A 21,192-nucleotide genomic window follows, 5' to 3' on the forward strand; every position below is an offset into this window, starting at 1 on the left:
TAACTCCAACCCCATTGGAAATTGCAATTATTCCATTGCCGCCGGAGTATGTCCAATCTGATACAGCTACACCATCAATACCACCTTCCAACATTGAAGCAGATGATGTTATACAATCCCTTGATTCAGATGATGACTTTCAAGACCCACCAAAATCAATTAATAATAAGGGAAATGAAAAGGTTGTATCTGATTCAGATATCTTACCTACCATGAAGAGGCTTAGGCAATATGTCCCGGTTATACCAAAGAAGACCCCACTCAAAGTTGTTCAAGATCACGATATGCAAAGGCCACAAACACGTAATGCCCCAGTCTCTCCATCAGTGAAGACTCGACGTGTGAGGCACACAAAGCAACCTGCTGTTGTTGTAACCAAGCCAGTCATCAAACAATTACCTGTCAAACATAAAAAATTGGATGATACATGTGTTACAACATCAAATAACGATTCATCTCAAATCAACATTTCGCGTGTTGAATTTGATTTATTCAAATTGTCTGTAAGTATAATACTATTGCACATATTGTTATATATTTATTTTAAACATTTTTAAAATTCATACCTTCATGCATTTCTAGGTTAAAGAAGAGTTTACAGATTTAAGAAAGTTGATACAAGACAACTTCAATGTTGTATTGAAAGCCATTAACGCCAAAAAATCAACTGTCGAGGTTTTGTATTCAAACATATAATTACATTTGTTATATAAATTCAATTTTGTATGTTGAATTTATGAAAGTTCGTTTCAGGATTCTGATTTAGAAGTTCCACCGAAATCTCCAATTGGGGACATGCCGCAGTCACCTATACAGTCTCCATCTTCAAGTTCCGGACTACAACGTCCAAATGAAATGAATAACTTAGAGAACAATGAGGTAATTCAATATTATCTGAACGTATATGTGCAACTTTCAACTGTTTATTTCTATAATCACTTATATATACAAATTGAAATCTATATTTATTATACAATACTTGTTTGTATAATTGTTATACAATATATGTTCATATGTTAATTTATGAACATTGTTATTTATTGAAGGTCCCCGTAACAAATGAGTTGTCACTAGATCAGGAAAACGAGGAGGTTTGATTTTGTATTATGTATTTATGCTTTGAACTTTTATGTATAAAGTCTCTGTTTGCATACACATTTATTAAAAAATTGTGTTTTTTTGCCTTTTGGTCAGTCTTTGAAGCATCCTATCATTGATGAGTTATCACCGGATGAAAAGATTTCGGAGGTTTGTTTTTATTTTTTTGTTGCCTTTGTATATCTTTGTTTGTATTTGATATATTTTTAGAAATTAATTAAATCCAAGACTGTTGGTCAGTCTTTGAAGGTTCCCATCACTGATGAGTTATCACCGGATGATACAATCTTAGAGGTTTGATTATGCCTTACATGATTTTTTGTATACGTCTATACACATTGATAATTTTGTATGTTGAATTTATGAAAGTACGTTTCAGGATTCTGATTTAGAAGTTTCACCGAAATCTCCAATTGGGGACATGCCGCAGTTACCTATACAGTCTCCATCTTCAAGTTCCGGACTACAACATCCAGATGAAATGAATAACTTAGAGAACAATGAGGTAATTCAATATTATCTGAACGTATATGTGCAACTTTCAACTGTTTATTTCTGTAATCACTTATATATACAAATTGAAATCCATATTTATTATACAACACCTGTTTTTATAAATGTTATACAATATATGTTCATATGTTAATTTATGAACATTGTTATTTATTGAAGGTCCCCATAACAGATGAGTTGTCACTAGATCAAGAAAAGAAGGAGGTTTGATTATGTTCTTAACTTATATTTTTGTATTATGTATTTATGCTTTGAACTTTTATGTATAAAGTCTCTGTTTGCATACACATTTATCTAAAATTTGATTATTATTTTTTGCCTGTTGGTCAGTCTTTGAAGCTTCCTATCATATTAAGAATTTTGTATAACTGATCAACTCTTTTATTTATTAAAAGTTTGTGTTTATATCATTTTAAGGTTGTTGGTCATGATTTACCACCTGAAGAACACATCATATGTGTTGCACCGATTCAGATGATATCTCCTGCTGATGCAAGCTACAATACAGTCCTAACATAATCTCCCATACTAATTCCTGGTCTACAACTTTCGAGACTCAACCCAGAAAGAAGTCTTGTCTTACATTCAGGGGCAGTAGTGGTGGATGAGACACCAATGCATCGAATTAGGCGTCCAGGTCGATATAATACATCGCCATACATTACAACTTTTGAATCTTTTTCTGGTATAATTTCAAATTTATACATTTATTTTGATTTATACATATACAATCATGATTTATACAGTCTACAATTACTTATTATCTCATTTTAGGTAGTTCTTCAAAGTTGCCTGTAATCTTTGAACAAAAGTATCCATTTGATTCTATTAGTGGAACACATGATACATCGCTATATACCGATTTCTAGAAATGGTTAAGACAAGGTCTTCTTGCTAGACACCAAAACAAGTAAGTGTACATTTATATAATAAAAATTAAATTATACCACTCATGTTTAATTTGTATAATATATATAATTTCACAATTATGTATATTACATATCAGTTGTACATAACCTTTCAACTTCAATAATAGGAAAAATGCTAATGATCGATATAAAAAGAAACAGTGTACCATAAAGGAGCACATGAATTTTGGTATATGCATTGTTTCTGACAAGAATTGGTTCTACAAACTAGCTAACCCTGGACAAGTGCTGGATAATTCGGTATAACTTTTGCTCTATTTATTTTTACAATATAAATTTATTGCATTTGTATAATATTTTCTTTTGTGTTTACTTTAATTCCTACAGCACATAAATGTGATATTGTACTATTTGAGGAAAAAGGGAAAGTACAATCCTAGCAGCATATACACCTTCAGCATTGTTAACTGTTATTTTAACACGCTGATTCACAATATTTGGGTTGTATATTTTGGAACCAATACTCTCGCGTCTAAGGCCATCTATGAAGAGACTATTCTTGAATATATTAATGGATATAGGATGCATGTTGTTGTGCCTTGGTTTACTGTTGATACTATATTCATTCCGGTTAATGTGAAGGAGAGATTACATTGGGTATTGATTGTTGTGTTCTTTAACGAACGTTGTATAATAGTATATGATTCACTCAGAGATGTCATCCATGATTCATACGTACTCGTTGAGATAAAAAAATATGCACAACTTATACCCAGGTATCTTTCAATGTATGGATTTTATCAAAAGAAAGGATTGGATGTTCTTTCACACCCGAAACACAGATTGCACACAGATTTTGATTCCTTTGACATTGTTTATGTGAATGATATCCCTCGGCAACCTCATGGCAGCTTGTAAGTTATTATACACTTGTCCTTTTTTGATGACCTTTTTTCAAAATTCAACTGTTGAAAAATACCTTGTATTTTTATGTATTTGTACATAGGGATTATGGTCTATACATTTCGGCATATGTAGAGTTCTTGAGTGATGGCAATGACATTCCAACAGGTCCATTTGATCCTGATTTTATGCGTAGCAGATATGTAGCGTTGTTGTGGAATTATGGCATGCGCAAAAATCAAGCTGAGGCGATTAGTGACAGTGAGGCACCAGCCAAGCCAATCAGATCAAACGTTGATGTGGATAGTAGTGAACGTATCACAATCACTTAATGTTTTTGTTTTTTTATGTTTGTTTGGAATCTTGTATTAGCAGTAATACTTTTTGAATATTCCAGTTTGATGGGAACAACATTTTGTTGGCTCTATTATTTTGTTTAATGAACTCAGATTTGCGTTTTTATTTGTTGATGTTTTATATATTATACAAATTTTTTCGTGAATATAAACTGATATATACTAATTTATACAAATGAATAGTTTGACATATTATACAATAATTTTTGAATAATTATACAACTTAATTGAGAAATCATTATACAAACGCAATTATTACTATAGAAAATTGTATATATACCTATATATTTGTTCCCCTCTCTCACTTTATACAAGAAAACAAATGTATAAAATGTGTTTTTTTTTGTATAAATCAAGAGAAATTGTATATATGCATATATTTTTGTTCCCCTCTCTCCTCTCTCCAAGATCTCGCTCACCACTCTCCCACATCTTGCTCCCTCACTCGCCTCTCTCACTTTATACAAAAACGCAAATGTATAAAAATGTGTTTGTATTTATATAAAGCGAGAGAAAATTGTATATATACATATATTTTCATCCCCCTCTCTCCCCTCTCTCAATTTATACAAACACAAATGTATACATTGTCTTTGTGTTTGTATAAAGAGGGAGAAAATTGTATATACAGATACAAATGCATATATTTTCGTCCTATACACTTTTGATTATACAAATACGATTTTCTCCTGCCCAGTTTTTTTTTGTCTTTCTCTCTTTCTCGCTTTATACAAACACAAATTATACAATTGATCTTTTGTATATGTATACCAAAACAGATTATACAATTGCTTTCTTTTGTATAAGAACACTAATTTATACGTAGTTCAACTTTCATAAAATTCACTGTTCTGATAACACATATCGAAAATAGTTATACATAGTGGGTACCTGTTAAATTCATTTGTAAATAGTATTACATAGGGGGTACCTGTTAAACACCAATTGTGATCATGTATCTATACAACTCAAATAATATTCAAATGTCAAAAGTGAGGCAATATGAAATGTATAAAATCATCATAGACGTTTCAAATTGAATCATTTCTAAACTTCCCAAGGATGATTTCTACAAGAACGCCTATTGTGACCTGCAATACCACATGTACTGCATGTATTTGTCCCCTTAGATTCAAACATCTCTCTTGCTGATTTGTCGCGAGCCTTTTTTCTTGGTCTTCCAGTAGGCCTTTTGAATTCTGGAGGCAGAACTAAATCAGTCATTATGTATCCAGGGACCACCCACTCTATTTTATCTGGCAATGGGTATATTGGAAAACCATAAGTCTTCAACACTATTGTCGGTGTGTATAAATTCGAGCAGAACTCATCTGGTCGTAAACTCTTGAACTTCAGAACAGCCCAAGCATGTTCACATGGTATTTCTTCATACTGAAAGCTTCCACAAGTACACCTTTTCTTCTGAAGACAAACTATATAATTTCTACCTTTATCATTGACATTGTGAACATATTCAGTTGACGGAAAAACCTATAATATACAAAAATAGATCAAAACAGATTATTATGTACAAATATATAGAAACCATACCATCAGTCGTGTACTCATTGCTTCATTGATTTTGAGTATCTCCTGAAATTTTCCAATCAAGGGAGTAAATGTGAATGATGCCTCTTTTTTGTTATCACAATTCCATCTGCCAAACATCATCCTAACTTCCTCTAGAAAATCATAAATTGGCAATTCTCTTGCTGAAACTAATGCCGCATTTATACTTTCTGCTATATTCGATGTCATTGACCAACCACGATGAACTGGTGCATAAATCCTAGACCACTTATCATATCCAGCTAACTCCAAGTATTTCTTTACTCGTATATCTACCTTCTCTACTATCTTCATTAGCCTATCAAAATCTGATTGATTGGACGTCTTAGCCATTGTATAGATTACTGGACTTAATTTTTCATGAAATTTTCTGTACTTTGTCTGAACATTCTTCCAAAGGTGCCACATACAAGCATAGTGTTGCACATCATTATACACTTGTGTAACAACCTTTATGATGCTATCGTTTCTATCAGACACAATACACATATTGTTCTTTTCCCCATACGATTCTCTTAGTTGTTCAAAGAACCATGTTCAAGAGGCATCATTTTCTGAATCTAAGACACCGTATGCTAGTGGAAATATATGACCTACACATACATATTTATACAGTTACAGAATTGCAGATTATAAATATATATACAAAGAGTTATGTCTAACAGTCATTCAGAATTCATATATGTATATATAAAATATAAAATACATATTTATATACCTACACCGTCAGTCGTGCTTGCTGCTACAAAAGTTCCATTATAAGGTCCTCGGAGGTGACTCCCATCAACCACGACTACAGGTCGACAATGGTCAAATCTTTTGATGAAAGGATCCAATGCAACAAATAGGTACAAAAACCTATCTTCATATGTTTTCTGCAAGCGTATATGGGATGCTGGATATGTAATACCCTATATATACAAATACTCAAGTAGTTTGCTGTAGGATCCCCCTGGCGTGCCCCTCAAAGAAATCAAAGCCCTTTCTTTAGCTCTCCAAGCCAACATGTAAGTTATATCAACACTAAGATCCAGCTTTATATCTTTTCTTATGTCAGTAGGTGTGTATTTCCTTTTATGATCTACCAATTTAGGCTTAACAATTCCTCCAACTAAATTGCTTGTTACTTGTCGTTGTGAATACACCATATCTTTCAGTGAACATTTATGTTCAACGTTGAACGCTCTTATTCTAAACATTCCTGATTTGTTAATATCTGAGGCCTTCATTAACCAATCGCATTCATCAGAGAAACACACAAGTGTATAACTACACGTAAAATAACCAATATATACAGACAAGTCAAAATTATACACCTACTAATAGTTGAACAGATTTATACAAATGATGTTACCTGATTGAATTTGACCTCTTTGTTTTAAACTGAAATCGTTCCGCAATTGCATATTGCTCCATCACACACTTCATTGTAGCTTTATTATTGTATACTTGATCTACCTTTACATACTTATGTGATGGATCAGTAATCACCACACTGCAATTCTCCATTTGAAAGGTATCGAGGGGATTTACTATCTCTGCAACTGTCAGTTTCTGTTTTTCAAATTCCTCAAAACCAGTTATACAAAGTGATCCAGAAATACCAGATGCTACCGTAGTTAAACTTTCACAATGTTCACTATCTGATAACACCTATCAGAAATAGTTATACAAAGGGGGTATTTGTTAAATTCATTTGTAGATTTTTTTAGCATTACATATACCCGCACCCCCATCTCATTGTGTATCACCATCCTAGTACTGCTCTGATCAACCTTATATTCAATTTTTAGTACCTTCACAATCACATCCACAGCTAGTTGAGTTGCAATTATATTATACAACTCTGTAAATGAGGCATTTTCTCTAAAAACACTCCCTCAATAACATAGTCAACATAACAGTTTGCATCATCCCATTTTCCAGAATGCATTACCAAAATAGTTATGGAAGACATTCCTGTATACAATTAAATATAAGTATAAATCAGTTGTTATTAATCCATTTATACATACACTAATTTATACAATTTTACAAATCAAAATCACTTTATAACAACTAATTTATACAATAATTAACACGGTTCTATTCTTCCAACTATTTTATACAATTAATCACTGAAATAGCTCAATTATACAACTGTAGATGTAAAAGTCTACATTTATACAAACACTAATTACACATAAACTACAACTATCAATGAATTATACATATTCAAATTGCAATTCAACTAAAACTAATTTATACAATTTTACAAATCAAAATAACTTTATACAAACTAACTGCACAGGAAACAATTGAAACATACATTCAATCAAAGCTCCGATTATTCATTCCGATTTGAATTTTGATTAAATAGTTTATACAATTATAGATCAATTAAAATACAATTGAATCAGTTTCTTCAATTAGAAGACCTAAATATCAATAGATTCAACCAAAACTCCAGAGCACCAAACAGAAAACAGATGAAATTCATTGTATTATGTACCTGCTGTATAATCAACAATGAAATCGATTGATTTGTTTTTGAATTGTAGTCGCCAATACGACGATCTCAGAAGAAAATTGATTGTAGTCGCTGATCCGACGATCTCAGAAGAAGACGATCTCAGAAGAGAAGTGATTTGCTAGCTAGATTGGTGAGTGAATTAAGGGATTTTATACCTCTTCAAGCCGATATTACCGCCATTAAGTTTCAAAATAATTGAATTCTATTTATACAAATTACAGCTGTAGAAAAAAAAAGTATCTTTTATAAGAAGCGATTACAGCTGTAGCTATAGCTATTGTTGGTAATTATTCAAACTTTAGCTAATTTGATTAATTACTTTAATTACTGTAGCTAAACGCGAAAATTTCCCTTATTATATTAGTCGAGCACCCATTTTGAGTTTGCTCAGATGAATGTGTAGAGATTGAAATTTTGTGGGACTCTTCGAGTTGGAACTCTACAAAGTGTGTTCAATTCTAATAAGGATTCTTGAAGGCTTCTTAACCCTAAACCCTTGTTCATGCCTATATAAAGGGAACTATATTTCCTTGAAAAGACATCTCGAATATTCTGCATATTCATGAAATATTCAGAGATCAAATCTAAATAATTTTAGTTCGAGAAATATGTCACTAACGACCCCCAAATCATGAATAAATCTCATGAGAGTAGAATCAAAAGAGGAACAAATTTGTACTTATGAAACATATATGCTTAGGCTAACCATATACTATATTTAGACTATTTTTTCCACATAAATTTGTATTAAATAGAAGTGGGCATAATAAGTGGCGCTTAATTAGGATGCTTGCACTATGGCATGTAAAATCACTTATAAAAATTTGTGTTCTCATGACTTTTATATAATTTATAATTAAATTAGAAGGTTCTCATATATGTGAAAGTGAGAAACATATTCTCAACGTTTTAGGTATTATTTCTTATTTATTTAAAAATAAAAATTACATATATTACATCTTAAAATTATATTTGAATTTTTTTTCCATACACTTTAACTTTAGATGCATCTATTACTCCTTATTTTTGTTCATAGTTGAGTTAGTACCCCTAATCCATGACAATGATAGATAAAGTGTAACTAATTTTTATTTAAGCGTCTGAAAAATAAAAGAACAACATAAAAATATATTAATTGTACACGTATCAGTATGACTATACCATATTTTTCTTTTCTCCAAATACTTTTTCATTATCATCCACATAAGGGCAAGGGGATGAAACAAGGTCACACCATAAGCTCTTACGAATTTTTTTTATCGACTATGTATATTAGTATTATGCAAACATAATAGAAAGAAACAAAGTGACATAATTTAACAAGTTGTCTTATATATATTGTCTTTTAAGATTGACAATTCGAACCTCAACTTCAACATATATTTTTGATAAATATTTGAGAGAGACTTTATTATTTTAAAAAAATCAAAATTGTTATCAATTAAATATTGAAACCATTAAATTTAAATCGATCATAAATTAATCTCTCGTGGCACACACTTATTTGTAGATATACGTACTCACATATATAGGCTTGTAATTTTATAAAATATACATATTAAAATGATGATATATTTATATATATATTATCAATTAAATTTAAAAAGTCATGAATCTTATCCATTATATTGAAAATATTTATTTGCTTTTACTTTTCACTATTAACATATGATTTTTTTATTTTTTTAAAAAATACTCATAATATAGATATTGTATAGAGTATGAATATGAAAATATTTTACCTAACCTCAACGTGGTAAAAACTAAAAACCTAAAGTAAAGCGTGATGTCCTATGTGCCTTACAAGGTATTTGTCCTTACTACTTTAAAATTTTGCTTAACAAATTGATTTATGATCGATTCAAATTGAATGGGTTCAATAATTAATTGATAACAATTTTGATTTTTTTTTTGTTATCATGTTATCGGTTCTTAATAGTTTGAGGTTTTTTCTTAATGGGTTAGCATGTCTACAAATCAATAACCAATAAGTCAAATTGATAAACTTCAAAATCGGACGGAACCGAACTAAACGCCTAAATAGCGACTTGATTGCATCACTTACATTTTTATTTACATATAAATAAATAGTGAAAATAGAAAAGAAAAAAAAAACATGAAAACACAACAACAAAACAGTTGAATAAATAATGGAGGAGGAATAATATTTTAAACGTTTTTTAATTGTAAGGCGCACACCGATAAGCGCCTTACAAAGCACAGGTCAGCTTGCGTCTGGTAAGGTGCATATCAGGCTGCGTCTTCCTATATACGATTTAACCGCATCCACATTCCATCAAAATGTTACCCTTTTGATTTTGATCTTTATCTTTTGTTACCCTTTGAAAATTTTACTCAATTTTTTTGGCCCTTTTGGCTCTAGACTCTTAATATTCCCTTCTATATAAAAAAAACACACACACATATATTCTCTAAATTATACTACTACTTTTTAAAAGAATAATTATTATATTTTTTCAATTTTATGAGATTATTAAACAGATCAAGATATCCCTAAGTTTTAAAATAATCGTGGATAATATGAATCCTTTGAATTTTCGCCCAATTTCTTAAGTTGTATAGAGTAGTTAATTTTCATAATTTTTCTATTAAATAATCGCCCAATTTCTTAAGTTGTATAGAGTAGTTAATTTCCATAAATTTTCTATTAAATAATCGCCCAATTTCTTAAGTTGTATAGAGTAGTTAATTTCCATAAATTTTCTATTAAATAATCGCCCAATTTCTTAAGTTTTATAGGGTAGTTAATTTCTATAAATTTTCTATTAAATAAAAAGAAATTGATAGGCACTAGATACCCTATTTTAGCATTTAAGTCCTCTAGTGCCTATCTTAGTTGGTCGATTTCGAAGGACTATCTTGATTTTCGTAGTATTATCTTCTCGAAGTTTTTATCTATAGTGTGTTTATTTATTTTTTAAACTTATATTCTTTATATTTTTTTTAAATGTCAAATATTAAAATTTATAGAAATTTTTATATAGTAATTTAAATATATGTATATTTTATTTTAAAACACTTAAATATGTGATGCTCGAAATCACAGTTAAAATAAAATTGTTTGACTTTCGAAATTTGAAATATGTCACATAGATGTATGATCTTAAATCTTGAAACTGATTTGAAAAATCAATAATTAATGTTAAAGATAAATTATAAAAAAATTATGTGCTTCTAATATAGTGAAGAAGTAAAAATAAACAAAGGCGAAGAGTGACCTTTTTTTCTCTCTATATATAAACTACACTATGTTCCATCCATCTCCAACCCAATATTTCCATACTCTATTTTTCTAACATTTGCATACTCTATTTGAACTATGGCCTCTTCCGACGACAGCAAGAACAACAACAACAATGATGTTGTCACTGATTTCTTTCCATTCTATCGACTCTATAAAGACGGTCAAGTAGAACGTTTCTACGAACTTGCTGGTGTACACGAAGTTCCACCATCGCTGGAAGATCCAACGACTGGTGTATCATCAAAAGACGTAAGCATCTCTGCTCACGTCTCCGCTAGACTCTACATTCCAAAAAACACCGCACCCAATCAAAAACTCCCCGTTCTAGTGTATTACCACGGCGGAGGACTTGTAATAGGATCTGCATTTTTTAAAACAGAGCATTGTTACCTCAACCATCTGGTTTCTGAATCAAATTGCATAGCGATTTCTGTAGATTACCGTCTTGCCCCTGAGCATGACATCCCGACAATCTACCAGGATTGTTGGGATGCTCTTCAGTGGGTCGCGTCACACTCTGTTTTCGATACAATTAACAAAGACCCGTGGATTGAAAACCACAGTGATTTCAACCGTGTGTTTGTAGGGGGTGATAGTGCTGGAGGCAATATAGTTTATAATATGATCATGAGAGCGGGGAGAGAAAAATTGATCGGAGATGTGAAACTTTTGGGTGCAATACTTGCATTTCCTTATTTAATAATACCATCGATTGAAAACTTCGATAAAGGTTTGGCTTACAAGCTTTGGAATAACATTTGCCCGCTCTCTGAGGGGGAAATGATAATCCAATGGTTAATCCAGTCTCGACAAAGAGCCCTGGCTTATCGATGCTAGGGTGCTCGAGACTTTTTGTGTGTACGGGAGAAAAAGACGAACTTGTCCCAGCAGAAGTTGGGACAAAATTCGTCAAAGTTGTGAAGAAAAGCGGATGGAAAGGGGAAGTTGAATTTATTGAAGTTGCAGGTGAAGGTCATGTCTTTCAGTGTGAGAATCCTCAAGCTGAGAAATCTAAAGATTTGATCAAACGTATGGCTTCTTTTATCCAACGCAAGTGATCTGTGTCTTATTATTTGCCCTCGTGACGAGTTTCCTCCTGAAACAACTGCTTTACCTTTTCCAGATAAAAATAAGGTCTGCATATATTCTATATTTCTCAGACTACTATGTTGTTATTGTTATGGTATACTATTAATATTAAATTTTCTTATCTTAAATTAACGATATGTAATATCTACCATAAACGATATGTTTGCTATTGTTATAAAATATACTATATAGAAGAAGAGAGCAAATCAACTTTATTTTGAGTTTTCAATATTGAGCTTATAATTAAGTTGAGTTCCTTTCTTTTAAAAAGATGAACATCCTAATAAAGTATCCAATATCAAATTATTTTAATAATTTCTCAATTTACGCCATAATCATTCAAGTAAAATGTCCATTCAAACAACTAAACCATTATCAAGGTACGTAATTTCTAATCTAAACAAAGTAAAGCAAACAACGTTGCAAAAACTTGCAAGTTCATATCATAGATGTATGGATTAATATCATATAATAGCAAAGTTGATCTATGTAAATTGCATTCCAGCAAAGATCCATGCCCTTGGAAAAAAATTGTGTCACTGCAGGGAGCTTATATACCTATTGACAAAGGTGTATTCACAATTTGAAGTTTATGGTTTCAAAATATTAATGAACTCGCTGATCATTTGAGTTAGTGTACATATCCGTGTGACTTATAAACGATTTTAAAATTTTTATTTAATTTATTTTTTCACTATACCAAAAGAAGAAGAAGTTGTGTATATTGTATTTTATTCTTTTTAGTTATCATAGTTCATTGAATTGTCACTAATATAGACATAAAAATAGACGAGAACAATTTGAATCCTAATTGGTGTAATTTGTCAAGTTTTACGTTGAAACTTGAAATAATCGTTTGTTAATAGAGTAATAAGTGTTTTTTTAATTAGAAGTTTCAAATTCGAACTCAAAATATAAAATTATTTTAATTTGTAAAGGAGTGATTACATCCAATTATGATACTTGTTTATGCGAAATAAAATTTAGTCAAATTCAAATATAAATAACCAGAAAAAAGCTTTGTGTAATCAAACAAACTAATTACTCGTATTAGACATGACCTTTTTTTTTTTCTCTTAGGGTAACCATATAATATAGTTAGACTTTTTTTCCACATAAATTGTATTAAATAGAAGTAGGCATAACAAGTGGAGCTTAATTAGGAATTAGGATGCTTAAACTATGGTATGTAAAATCACTTCTAAAAAATTGTGTTCTTATAACTTTTATATAATTAAATTAGAAGGTTCTCATATATGTGAAAGTAAGAAACATATTATCAACATTTTAGGTATTATTTCTTATTTAAAGATGAAAAATTACATATATTACATCTTAAATTTATATCCCGAAAAAATTATTCATACACTTTAACTTTAGATGCATCTATTACCCCTTATTTTGGTTCATAGTTGAGTTAGTACCCCTAATTCATGATAACGATAAATAAAGTGTAACAAATTTTTATCTAAGCGTCTGAAAATAAAAAGATACATAAAATAATATTAATTATACACATATCACCACTTTATTGAATATTATAAATTAATTACACTGTATACTATATATTTTTTCTGAATATTTTTTCATTATCATCATATCCCAAACACATATGGAACGAAACAAGGTCACACCATACACTATCGACTTTAGTATTATGCAAAAATGATAGAAAGAAACAAAGTGACATAATTTGACACGCTAGTTAATTAAACATCTTTGTAATTTGATAAACCAACAAAAGTGCCTTTGTTGACTAGACTATATTGTAGAAGTTTTATTAAAGATCTAACTATGAAAATAACATTCTCTTGCCTTATTTGTCATGATATTATTTCATCCGTTCAACAATATCATTTCTTCTGTTCAACAATAATTGTCCACTATATTATTTTAATATGCATTTGACAGTATTGTTTATTGTCATTTGAAGAATTGTGTCACAGTGGTCCCTCACGAAGAATATTAATTGATGTTTAAATCGAGTTTGTAAAAAATTTGAGTAGTTATTGATTTAAATATGAACTATTATTATAATATATAAAAGGTGAATATGACTCGTTCATTTATGACGTGGACGGTTTGCTACTAGATGAATCAAATACATGTATCTATAAAATGGTTACGTATACGTTTCTGATTAACTGGCAAATTAATTTTGTCTTCGCAACGTTGTTTGCTCTACTTTGTTTAGATTAGAAATTACCTTGATAACGGTTTAATTGTTTGAATGAACATTTTACTTGGATAATTGTGACTAATTGAGAAATTATTAAGATAACTTAACATGAATACTTTATTAGGATATCCATCTTTTAAACAAAAAAAATCAACTTATAGGCTCAAAATAAAAAATTCTAAATAACCAATTTGATTAATCCAAAATCAAACTTAAGAAAAATGACCCAATCCAAACATAAATAGATTAATTAAAAATAAATTTTAATTATTGAACTCCAAAAATCAATAATTCAAATCCAAATATATCCAAAACATGTCGAAACATACTGGTCACACAAATCAAACATGGAGCAGATAAAGTTGATTTGCTAGATGTAACAATATCAAACACTTTACAGCTTCTAACAATTCATCTACACCACAGAACACTAATTTAAGATAACAAGATTTATTACTATTAATATTAATAATATACAACAACAATAACAACATTGTAGTACGTGAAAGATAGAATATATGCTGACCTTATTTGTACCTCATAGAAGTAGAGAGGTTGTTTTCCGAGGAAACGTGCAAATAATAATAATTTCTAAAAACACATGTTAATCGCGTTGGATGAAAGAAACTATACGTTTGATCAAATCTTTAGATTTCTCAGCTTGAGGATTCTCACACTGAAAGCAATGACCTTCACCTTCAAATAAAATGGACTCAATTTCCCCTTTCCATCCACTTTTCTTCACAGCTTCGGCGAATTTTGTCGCAACTTCTCCTGGGACAAGTTCGTCTTTCTCTCCTGTACACACAAAAAGTCTCGAGCATCCTAGCGTCGATAAGCTAGGACACTTTTTCGAGACTGGATTAACCATTGGACTATCATTTCCCCGTTCAGAGAGCGGGCAAATGGTATTCCAAAGCTTATAAGACAAACCTTTGTCATAGTTTTCAATAGATGGTATCATCAAATAAGGAAATGCAAGTATTGCACCCAAAAGTTTCACATCACCGATCAATTTTTCTCTCCCCGCTCTCATGATCATATTATAAACTATATTACCTCCAGCACTGTCACCCCCTACAAACACGCGGTTAAAATCACCATGGTTTTCAATCCACGGGTCTTTGTTAATTGTATCAGAAACAGAGTGTGAAGCGACCCACTGAAGAGCATCCCAACAATCCTGATAGATTGTCGGGATGTCATGCTCAGGGGCAAGACGGTAATTTACAGAGATCGCTATGCAATTTGATTCGGAAACCAGATAGTTGAGGTAACAATGCTCTGTTTTGAAAAATGCGGATCCTAATACAAGTCCTCCGCCGTGGTAATACACTAAGACGGGGAGTTTTTGATTGGGTGCGGTGTTTTTTGGAAGGTAGAGTCTAGCAGAGACGTGAGCAGAGATGCTCACGTCTTTTGATGATACACCAGTCGCTGGATCTTCCAGCGATGGTGGAACTTCATGTATACCAGCAAGTTCGTAGAAACGTTCTACTCGACCGTCTTTGTAGAGTCGATAGTATGGGAAGAAATCAGTGACAACGTCATTGTTGTTGTCGGAAGCTGCCATAGTTGAAAACAGAGTGTGCAAATGTTAGAAAAGCAGAGTATGGAAATGTTGTATTTTGGTCTGGATATGGATGGAGCAAAGTCTAGTTTATTTATAGAGAAAAAAAAAAAACTAACTTTTCCGTCCGTTTACTTTTACTTGTTTGCCGTATTAAAAGTATGTATGTTTTTTCCCAACGTTTTACCTCCGATAATAATTATTTTTCTTTTAAAATCGTTTTCAAGATTTAAAATTATACATGATTTAGTATGAGTGTAGTGATGAAGTATTCATATTAACTACTTCTTCCGTTCAACAATAGTTGTTCACTATATTATTTTTGGGATGTCCAACAATATTTATCCACTTTATGAAATCAATGGATAATTTTACACTTAGTTACAAATTTATCTTTATTATTAATTATAGTAATTTATCTATTACATTTTTCAAGACATTGTATAATATTCAAAGGGTAATATAGTAAAATTACAATTCTATTTCTAGTATCTTAAGAAGTATGCAAAGTTAATAGTAAACAAGTATTATCAGACAGAAGAATACTACTTATTTCTCAAGAGACATGTAAAGTTGAAAATGGACAAGTAAAAGCGAACGAAGAGAGTACTCTCTTTATCTCAATATATGTGATACATTTCTAATTTCTAGAGTCAAATAATTTATTTTGACAGTGATTTTGAGCATGAAGTTTTTAAGTATTTTAAAAATAAAATTTACACAATTTAAAAATTACGTAAAAAATTAATATACTTACAATAATTTACCGTTCAAGATATTTAAAAAATATAAATAAAAATTTATTAATATCTCAAAATTCGGAAAGTATCACCTAAATTAAAATCGAGGGAGTCCCATCCAACTAATTTCTTCTTGTTTGTTGAGATATAAATGAACTTTCCGTTTTTGATGATGGGGTTCCGGGTCCGCCTTTGCTTGAATTATTGGTATTTGGTGTGAAGTCAAAATCACTATTTTGCCTAATATCTTATTCATTTAATACTCTATTCCTATGTAAATGCCTTCTTTTGGTCAGCAAGTCGGTTCTATGGGGATTTCCTGATTTTTATAATATTATCTTCTAGAAGTTTTTATCGCTTTATCTTTAAATATCAATATAAACGTAAAGGACTTTAATACGAAAGTCATTTTGATTCAATCTATTTTGAAATTAAATAGAAATAAAAAAGATATATCAGTAACCTAGCATTCCAAATTATGGATCGACGATTGAATTAGCATGAAGAAGCTATGTTGATGAATGTTCAATGAGTCAAGATGGTTTTATTAAATAAATTTGAATAGTTGTGCGACTTTTGAGTAATGAACTCTATTTTTTAGTATATTGTTTAGTTTACCAAATCAATTTAATAAAAAGGCTTTTTCTTTATGACTATCAATATATTAGAATATGATACAATATGATTATTGAGATTTTTCGTTGTTACGTAACAATGAATTTATCAACACGATCTAACCAAAATAAATATTGTATTTAAACTAACAACACAATACAATATAATAAGTAATAACCATCCAACCAACATGCGTTGTGGCGCAACTGTCCATCCTTAACTAGAAGTCTCGATTCAAGTCCTGGATATGGAGAAAATTCTGTTGAGAGCGTTATCACCCAACAGACCATGTAGTGCGCGATTTGAATTTAGTCAAGGCTTCAACGCGAATTCCAAACACCAAATGAGAAACCAAAGAAGAAAAAGTAATCATCCAAACAAGCTATTTTTATTTATTACTAAACATTATTTGCAATTATAAAAGTCATGAAGTTCCAATTTCACACGTATATATTAATGCTGAAATAGGATATCTAGAGCCTATCAATGTCTTTTTATTTAATAGAAAATTTATAGAAATTAACTACTTCGTACAACCTAAGAAATGGGCGAAAAGTCAAAGGATTCATATAATCCAGGATTATTTAAAACTTAGGATATCTTGATCTGTTTAATAATCTTATAAAATTGAAAAAAACATAATAATTATTCTTTTAAAATGTAATAGTATAATTTAGAGAATATATGTTTTTTTTTTAATTATAGAAAGAAATATTAAACACTACTACAAACTTCTCTATTCTTTTATTTGCTTTTGTTATTTTTTTTTTAAGTTCTATCTTAATAATAGAGTTCATTTAAATCCCGAATGAGATATAACGCGACATGGCTTATCTTAAGCTTGAAATACTTTGTATTATATTAGTCAAGCACCCATTTTGAGTTCGCTCAGACGAATGTTCCCGCTGATTGAATTTTTCCTTTCCAATGGCTTATTGTAACGCCTCTCAACTCCTAAGTAAAGATCCGAATCATCATTCGTATTTATATAAGTCCGAACCCGATGATTTCTAAGTTTTAAATGTATGTAAAGTCCCTTACTAAGTATACTAAGTGTATCAGATGTATTTTAGGTCGTAAGGTATCTCAAAAATGAAAAAAGTTCAAAGCATTTTTATTGGCTAAGTTTTCACATGAGTTCATATAAGGGTCGAATTCAAACTAACATATATATTAGAATATGAAGATTTAAGTGACCGATAACCTATCAAAATAAAGATTTCTGAGTCTACTTTCCAACGCCGCCAACTTTGCGTTAATTCGAGTTTTGAGTAAAAAATTATGACTTATTTAGTAGAGACACTCTAACCTGGAAAATGCTCCGCGATATGGAGATAAAATGGACTTCACTGTCCACTCAAATTAAATTTCGTCCTCCAGCTCTAAGTATTTATTTTTTAAGGGTATTTTTGGTCTAAAAACACCCGGGGAGTTGTTTAAATGACCCAAAACATGTAGGAAATCAATTTTTTTCATAATTAAATCCTCTCATTCACTCCTAAAATTCTACGCTCAAGAACTTCAAGAAACATCAAGACTAGGGTTCATCTTTCAAGATTCTCCATCAAACTTCCCTACTACGGTATGTAATGCTTCAATGAGAGTATTCCTTCACTCTCATGATGCCTAAAGTATTTTGATTTTCAAGAACTCTTTAAGATTGTTAGAAGCAAAACTAGGACTTTTTTTATGAACTTATGATATTCTTCATTAATTCATGTTTTCATTGCTTCGCTTTGATTTTAAAAACTTTATTGTATTGATTTAGCATGATTTTCATGGTTTCTTAAAATATTTATGACCTTTAAGCATGAAGTCCTATATGATATGAATTTCAACCTAAATTCAGGTTACTTTAGATATGACTTTTGAGCTTAGTCTCATATATGATTCAAACTGATAAATAGTTTTCATATCTATGAGCATTATATGAATATATGTTATTTTGGGAGGACTATTTAGACCGAGAGAATGCGGATTTTAGAAAACCCAAGTCCTATAACTACGTGCCACCGTAGGATTATGTTTTACCGTCTTGTCGGTTGACCATTTACCCTGAGAGCTCAGAATAGTGGATCCACATAGATATGAATAGTCCTATACTCTGGCAAGGTATAGGGAAACCCTCCCAACTGGTTAGTTGTTGGACTCATGAGCTCACATGGTGAATATCGATTATAAGAAACTCCCTAGTTTATGCATTTTATTGCGATATGCTCTTAACTCTACTTAATTCACTTTAAGTATGTTTATTTACAACTATGATTATGCAGGGATATTGAAATAGACTCATCTCTATATATGCTTCTGAAGAAAGACTGTGAATGGTTTTTAGACATGAAGTACTCCAACTATTTTTTCTTTAGTTCTTTCACTATGCATATGATTTTGGCAACCTTATTTTACTATCCTCGTTACGAAATTTTATGATTATGCTAGTGTCCTTACTTACTCAGTACATTTTACGTACTGAGAAATACCTTTCTCTGCTCTACATTCTTTGATGATGTAGATTTCGGCCTCCGTACTCAGACTTGTGGCGAGTGAGGTTGAAACAGTTCCAACCAATAGTTGGTGAGTCCTCCTTATTCGAGGACTTCCTAGATCAGTTGTAAGTCATAATTTAGTACTTTAGTGGTTATTTGATTTGAGGTAATTGGGGGCCATGTCCCGATAAACTTGTTTCCTTCGATTTAAATGTTAGAGGTTTATTTCAAACATTAGTTGTTCAGTCATCATGACTTTGTTGATTTCCTTATTAAGACTGTTAAGCATATGTTTCAACTTCCGCATTAGTTTCATATGATATGTTTTGATATGTTATGTCAAGGATTAGCTTGGGACCACTAGTGATTCTGAGTACTGTGCCTCGGCTGGTGTGTAGATCCAGATTGTGACACTTATATACATAGTATAACTTTGCTTGTATGCACATAAGTTGTACATATCCGTGTGACTTATAAGCAATTTTAAAATTTTATTTTATTTATTTTTTCACTATACCAAAAGAAGAAGAAGTTGTGTATAGTTTTTAAATTTTTTTTTTAGTCATCATAGTTCATTGAATTGTCACTAATATTGTCACGACCCGAGTCTACACCCTGGACGTGGCCGACACTTAAGAACCATTGCTGGCCCCCAAGCGAACCCTCATCCTGGCTGACTACAAGTGGAAGACTAACTTAAGTATGCAAAAGCTTAAATTGAATAAAATTCAATAAACTCAACTTTTCAAAACTTTAACTTTAACTTAGAATAAAAATAATATATTCAACTCGCCATAAAATAGACACTTAAGTCTTTAAAACATTTAATAAAAATAAATGAATAATACAGACTTCTCAACTATACTGACTATCTGTGAAGCCTCTAACTGTTAAAAGATGGAAGTCGAGACAAGACCCACGACATCCTGACTAAACTGAAAAGTAAATGAAATCCTCCAGAAACAAGAAGACTCACCATAGCTAACTCGAACTCCCTGATGTATCAACGAATCTCTTGTTGATGATCTCTGCATCAGATCTCTGCATCATGAGAAGATGCAGGCCAAATGACTCAGTATGTGGAATGTACGAGCATGTAAGGGGAATTCTAAAACATAAACATAAGCTTGAAACTTGATAAAAAGGAAACATACTTACCTCTTTTCAAACTTACTCAACTTAAGGAATACTCAAGGATATTCAAAACTACTCAAACTTACTCAACTCAGAAGTACTCAAGGATAAGATAATCGATTTCAAAGATACTCAACTCAACTCAAAGATATGATACTCGACTTGAAATACTCAACTCATGAATACTTAACTGAACTCATTTCATTATAAAGCAGTTTAAAACAAGTGCAATATAAAGAAAAAGAAAAATTATTTAAAACATGATGTTAACTCATAATCATAATATCATAAAAG

At 31.0% G+C, this 21,192-nt stretch overlaps 2 protein-coding genes and 1 pseudogene across 2 annotated transcripts; 1 reads left to right on the forward strand and 2 right to left on the reverse strand.

Annotated features, from left to right (window-relative positions):
- Positions 1 to 4,786: 4,786 nt before the first annotated feature.
- LOC107062146 (uncharacterized) lies at positions 4,787 to 5,641 on the reverse strand. Its single transcript, XM_015312447.1, has 2 exons — positions 5,291 to 5,641; positions 4,787 to 5,230 (listed from the first exon to the last, which is right to left on the reverse strand). The coding sequence occupies exons 1-2, from the start codon at positions 5,639 to 5,641 to the stop codon at positions 4,787 to 4,789; spliced, it is 795 nt and encodes a 264-aa protein (XP_015167933.1).
- A 5,482-nt stretch (positions 5,642 to 11,123) lies between these two features.
- On the forward strand, positions 11,124 to 12,228 carry LOC102596579 (2-hydroxyisoflavanone dehydratase-like; annotated as a pseudogene).
- A 2,559-nt stretch (positions 12,229 to 14,787) lies between these two features.
- Positions 14,788 to 16,002, reverse strand: LOC102601967 (2-hydroxyisoflavanone dehydratase-like). Its single transcript, XM_006355487.2, has one exon. It carries the CDS (start codon positions 15,924 to 15,926, stop codon positions 14,958 to 14,960), a length of 969 nt encoding a protein of 322 aa, XP_006355549.1. The 5' UTR covers positions 15,927 to 16,002; the 3' UTR covers positions 14,788 to 14,957.
- Positions 16,003 to 21,192: the final 5,190 nt, after the last annotated feature.

This window comes from Solanum tuberosum, unplaced genomic scaffold (genome assembly GCF_000226075.1).
Source record: "Solanum tuberosum cultivar DM 1-3 516 R44 unplaced genomic scaffold, SolTub_3.0 scf00204, whole genome shotgun sequence".
Lineage (NCBI taxonomy): Eukaryota > Viridiplantae > Streptophyta > Magnoliopsida > Solanales > Solanaceae > Solanum > Solanum tuberosum.

What these genes read in the sequence shown, in the direction of transcription:
- LOC107062146 (XM_015312447.1), bottom strand. Translation starts at nt 5,641, where the DNA reads ATGGCTAAGACGTCCAATCAATCAGATTTTGATAGGCTAATGAAGATA. An exon ending in CAATGAGTACACGACTGATG is followed by an intron (nt 5,231 to 5,290) that starts GTATGGTTTCTA and finishes TGTATATTATAG; the next exon opens with GTTTTTCCGTCAACTGAATA.
- LOC102601967 (XM_006355487.2), bottom strand. Translation starts at nt 15,926, where the DNA reads ATGGCAGCTTCCGACAACAACAATGACGTTGTCACTGATTTCTTCCCA.